A 6,043-nucleotide genomic window follows, 5' to 3' on the forward strand; every position below is an offset into this window, starting at 1 on the left:
CCCCTCTTCATCCCCCCCCCCTCCCCTTCCCATCCCCTCTGCCTTACACAGACACCTCTCAGCCTTATTTTGCAGACTGCATGCTCTATGGTCAGTGCTGTGGCACATGGACAAAGGTAGAATCAACAGGTAGCTAGTAATGTCCCTCTGTTGTTTTCTTCAATGGGGTGATAAACACTGAGTTAAGGTTGATAAACACTGTGTTATCAATTCCCTGCTGGGCTGGTCAGAAGGCAGGGAACCCGTCCCTAATCAGAGCATCCTGACAGGATGTGGCCAACCCACGCCTCAACTCAGCATTGTGGAAGGGAGGGAGGGCTGCACTAGTGGCTCCTGCCTTATAGCCTGAGCCACTGCAGCCAGGTGCCTGCATTTCTGGGATGTCTGTGCAGTTAGACTGATTCAGCCTAGCCAGGTTAGACTAACCTGCAAAGATTGAATCAATTCAGGCTCAAGCTTTTTGATTAATCGAGTCTGCTCTGACACACTGTAATTACAATGCATTGGAGAAGCCTCCCTGCACATGTATTTGCACCCCTGCATTTCAAGCTTTATGGCTTTAGTTAGTATTTAAAACAATCCTCCCACTGCAAGACCCAAACATCTATGACTGAATAAGTTTAGCTTGATAATTTCCCTACTTGATGTAATATTTGAGAAGAAAATAACTCCCACAAATTTTCTTTTTCCAGAGTACACCAGTATATTGACATCCTTTGTATTAATAAAAATAAATTGTGAACTAGGGAGGGAAAAGTTATTTGTACCCATCAAGATATTCCTCATCTTTAGGCTTTCAACTACAGTGGCAATAGCAAGAAACCACAGAGCATCACATATTGTAAGATACAGTATACCAATCCTTCAAGCTGCTGATTCTTAATTACATGAAGAGTAGTTCCTCCTTCTTGAAGTTCCAAAATCAACAAAATATCAAGTAGTATTGCTGTAGTTACTACTAGCTTAGCCCAGTATGCCTGTATATTAATGGTGTAGAAGTTCAGATCCAAATTCATTTTTCAGCCCTATGCAAAGTTCTAAAGTGATTTTTTTTGTTTGGGCCCAATTCAGTGAAAAAGCAGTGCCTCTTTCAATATCTTTAAGATTTTTACGGTATTTATTAGATCATTTCTATATTAATTGTTGTGCTATATTAAGATAAATATACTGAACTTTAAAAGTTTCAATATATAATCATATAGCTATTAATAATTTATGTGTATATAGCTCTGTATTTATAAAATAGAAACTGAGTCTTTAATTCATTTCTGTGTGTTTCATTGAAACTTGCCACCATAATTTTTTAGAAATAGTTATTATTATTAGTGATATTATCTTCACTTTACTGTCAGTTCATTTTTATAAACAGCCCTTAATTTTGTGGTTACACGATTATGAGAAAGATTCTCTGTTATAGCAGGCAATGATTTATCTTTCAAAATAGATCCATCAATAGTGGGAAGCTACACACAGTTAAAAAATAAATCTTGTCTATATTTAGCCTCCTATACTACACAGAAATGAAGGGCCTGCTAATTTAAGCATGTGATTTAGTCCATTCCTATTCAGAACAGTAGTTAATGCTGTTCAGTGCAGTCATTTGGACCTTATCACATACTTTGTTAATCGGTTCTTGGCCTCTTGTGGACTAAGATCAAGTGTTGTACTTAAGGTCTGTCGTGAAACTGAGATTGACCAAAGTATGTGATTAAGTGCTTTCTTGAACCTGGGTTATAACAAATGTACTCTGTAATAATGTATCTAAAATATAGTTACTTATTTAAATCTAGCATACTTTAAAGACGACAATGATTTTATGGTTTTTTCCTAAGCACACCTTTAGTATTATGAAATCTTGTTGTGAAAGGACATAGCTGAATTTACAAAAAGAGAGAAACTGCCTCAAAAATAGGTTGATTACTGAAACTATGAAACATATGGGTTTTCTGGAGTAATTTATAATACATAAGTACACTCATTTACATTTTATCACTCACAAAATCCATTTACTGAAATCCAAATCAACATGTTTTGTTCAGTGCCAGAATTCAGACTTTGGAAAAATAATTCTACTAAGCTAATGTATGTGGATATTATCCAAACACATTGTCATCCTGCTGTGCCTTATTCCTCACAATTCTTGGAAATGGCATAAGGACCTAGAATCGATCAGATGTTTGATGTTGTAGCCTGTCCATATGGGTTTTGACTATAAAAGCATGTTGGGCTAAACAATCTTCTTCAAGCAAGTACAAGAAGGATGAAGCATTTCGAAAGTATCCAGGGCAAAATTAATAAGCAGGCAGCACTTGAAGTGAGCTGCAAAGTTTAGAAGGTATTTGTGCAAAGTACCTTTCTGTCTAAAATAATAAACATTTTCTGTGGATAAAAAGTAAGATTTCCATTTCTTCAGAGGCAGTTCTTGGCACCTTCATTTAACACGCAAACTGCAGAAATTCTTTTTCTTATCACCTCCTTATACACAAATGTTCCCAAAGAAACTTGCATGTTTATTTTCTATCTGCCAGTGCTTTCTAGGGGCCACAAAATTATATAGGGGTCAACTCTACTCCCATTTCTGTTCCTCCTCCAGTCCTACTGCTATCTTGGGTGGGACACAACAGAAGACAGGGAGTGAAGAGGATGATGGGAGGAAGCCTAATTCTACCTCTGCCCTCTTTGGCTGCTGAGTGCCACTGCTGCTATTAACAGCCGTCATCTCCACCTTCAATACATAAGGAACCTAAGTTGTCTAGTTTGTACAAAGAGAGGGAGGAACTCCTTCACCTACCTTTCCTTGCTTAACCATGTGAGGGTGCCAGAATCTGCTCTGAATATGCAATGTATTAGGGTCACGGTTTTCAAATTTAGACGCTGAAGTTAAGCTTCTGGGTCCATATTTGGACTCCTAATAATGTAGTCCAATTTTCAAAGATGATTAGCAGCCTTTAAAGGAGCATTCAGTACATCTGAAAAACAGGCCACTTCTCTAGGAGCTGAACTTTAGGACCCCATATTTGTAAATACTGACCTTACGTCTAGTTAATCGAAGAGACCATTTTTCCTATAGTTCATTGTTCTATGTGAAAACAGATCCATCTAGCTGTAAATGTGTTCCCTGGTGATATTTTCTTCCATTGTTTGATTCATTAAATCCAAAATATGTGCTTCAGAGTTTCCAAAAACAAGCATACATCAGTCTAATTATAATTTTGCTGTTACTTTTTAGAATAATTGTTTACTAAAAACTATAAATTAATGTAATGATTAAATCCACTGACTTATGATTTTCTTATATTTTAATCTAGTTCACCGTTTAGTAAAATTTTTAAATTACCCACAGTATAAGGAATTGCAAATAAATACACTTATTTATTATTATATGTTTGTGGTTAGAAAAGCAGCTGTACTGAAATAACATATTTTTGCCTGTCCTTATCTTGCTTTCCTGTGCATTATTTAACTTTGTTTGCTTTATGGACTAACAATAACATGTTATACTCTTTATCAAAGCAAGGCTATCTAAGTTCTAGAAGAAATCCCTTTCTCACCAGTGCTGGAATTGGATGCCTGTCTATACTGTCGGCATGGAACCTACAAATGTCAATTTATCAGACTATAAATGTGCTCTAAGGGGCAACTTTTCAGGACTGAGGCTTGCCTCTTAGTAGCTGCCCCACTGAAAATACTTGGGGAATAGTCTAACAGACCTTGTGACTTTTTTTTCTTTTCTCTTTTAGGCCCTTCAAATCATCACAGCCAGTCAACACTGAGACCACCTCTTCCTCCTCCTCACAATCATACATTGTCCCATCATCACTCCTCTGCCAACTCCCTAAACAGGAACTCACTCACAAATCGGCGGAACCAGATCCATGCACCAGCTCCTGCACCAAATGACCTGGCCACCACTCCTGAGTCTGTGCAACTTCAAGATAGCTGGGTGCTCAATAGCAACGTGCCACTGGAGACTAGGTAGGTCTCAGTATGATTGCATTTAGAACACACCTTTTGTTTCAGTTACCTGAACGATACTTGGAATAAACTTGGATAATTGAGGTTTCTTACAATTGAGGAATTTTACAGCGTAGACGCAGGGAAATCTGTTTCAAATAGCAGAATTTTGGTAGTTAAGATGTGGATAATCAAGTCAGGTTTGTTCTCAGGTTACTGTAATGCTACACAAGCATGTGTTAAGGCAACTGCTTGGGGAAAAATACTCTGAAAATACAAAAGAATTTGGTTCAAAGGAAGGGGATGTATTTTATTGACTTTATGTCAATGTATCTTTTACCTAATGTGACGTAAATGGAAGTTATTCTACACCAAAATATCTAAGGTGCTTATGCATTTATCATTGAAAGATGGACAGTTAGACATCTCTTTGTTCATGTGCTATGCTTTAATGCTTGTTTATTCATTCAGACAGCTCTTGTGTACACAACTAATAGAATTAGCATAACATATTTTTACTCCAAGGCTCAGGGGAAACTTGCTTATAAGGGTATATTGACTGAGTATCACTGATAAATTATGCATTTGGTCTTTCCTGAAGTAATAAATGAAGACTCATTTGAAATTAAGCGTTTTGGGAGACCTAGAGAAACAATCCCTGATTCAAGACTGACAGAGCTATAATTTTAATTTATATTTCATCCAACATGCAGATTCACTTTAATCCCTCCTGTACATGCTAACAGCTTTGTGCCTGCGAGGGAAGTAGTTATATATAAACTAAAAAAAGTACATCATTCTGGTTTGCAGAAATGATAGATAGATAGATAGATAGATAGATAGATAGATAGATAGATAGCATTCTGGAATGAAGGATTTCTGAATATTCTGTTTCATTATCATTTGTGGATGCAAAGTTAATCTTATTGTTACCCTGTAGTTTCACTATCAAAGGACACTGGCAAAGCTGATCTGCCTAAAACTAGAACTAGTGATTATGATGATGTCTGCAGGACCGTGTATATTCCTGCACCATCCCATTGTTCTGTTTGCTTGGCCCATTCTTTTGAGCAGATGGGGAATCAAGATATACAAGATTTTTGTGAGCATATCCAAGAGCAAGAATCTGGTGTATGTCTTTGCTTTTTGTCCCCAAGAATGGAGCAGAAAGCTGTTAGCTTTAGGGAGTGAATGAGTATTCGCTGCACCTGCTCTTTAAGCCTCCTACACCTAAACTAGGAGCATGCAGCAGTTCACTGCTCCTTGCAGCAGTTTGTATGTGCTGTGATGAAGAATAGTACATGAGCTGGATTCCAATCTGCAGTTCCAGTAGGGAGCACTTTAGGGGCTCAGCATGAGCAGGCTTTACTCTAAATAATGCCTGTAAATATTTCTCTGTGCAAGACATCTATATGCCCTTTTCACCCCAGGAAAAGATGACAGTCTGGGCCTGGTAGCAGTGCCCAGAAACAGCCCCCCTGATTGGTTCCCCCTGACTTAATGTTTCATTGTATTGGGTGACTGTGCCCAGGTTAGGACTATAGTTTTATAACTTTTTATTTTGCAAGTGTGGCTGATGACTAAAGGAAAATGAGTGAAGCTCTGAGAAAGCTGGGGAGAGGAGGTTCCAGGATGCGCAGAGGGAAGTCTGAGTGCGGACAGAAGAAGCTGGAATGGCACAACAAAGACTGTTTGTTTTGAAGCAGCATCTGCTGTGCTGCTTGTGACATCCAGCACTCTGATAACCCTCTTCTTTTAAAGAAGAAAACACCCACCCTCCTTTCCAAGAGCTGACCAAAAAGAAGGAGCTCCCACAGGTGGGGGTTCTATGTTTCACCAGAGAAACCAGCAACTGAGAAGACCCATGCTCTCAAAGCCAGAGGCTGCCCCTTCTGAAGCCATGCTGGCTGCAAGGGGTCCTCCGAGGAGAGGAAGACTGAATAAAGCTGCTTCTTGGGGGAGTCCCAAGAAAGAGCTTTTCATTTCCCCTCCAAAGAAGGGAAGGATGATCCTTTTTTCTTTTCCCTGACACATGCATTCATCACTTCTGGGAGCTGCACAGGCAAATCAGTATATGAAACTCAGAGTG

The 6,043-nt window shown here is 38.6% G+C and overlaps 1 protein-coding gene across 1 annotated transcript in view; it reads left to right on the top strand.

The window, feature by feature from the left end:
- Positions 1–6,043, top strand: part of LOC102385477 (teneurin-2) — an 818,212-nt gene that overhangs the window by 533,881 nt on the left and 278,288 nt on the right. The window contains exon 4 of the mRNA XM_025205636.1: positions 3,741–3,975. Within this exon, the coding sequence (XP_025061421.1) occupies positions 3,741–3,975 (235 nt within the window). The remainder of the gene's footprint in view (positions 1–3,740; positions 3,976–6,043) is intronic.

This window comes from Alligator sinensis, unplaced genomic scaffold (assembly GCF_000455745.1).
Source record: "Alligator sinensis unplaced genomic scaffold, ASM45574v1 scaffold7_1, whole genome shotgun sequence".
Classification (NCBI taxonomy): Eukaryota; Metazoa; Chordata; order Crocodylia; family Alligatoridae; genus Alligator; species Alligator sinensis.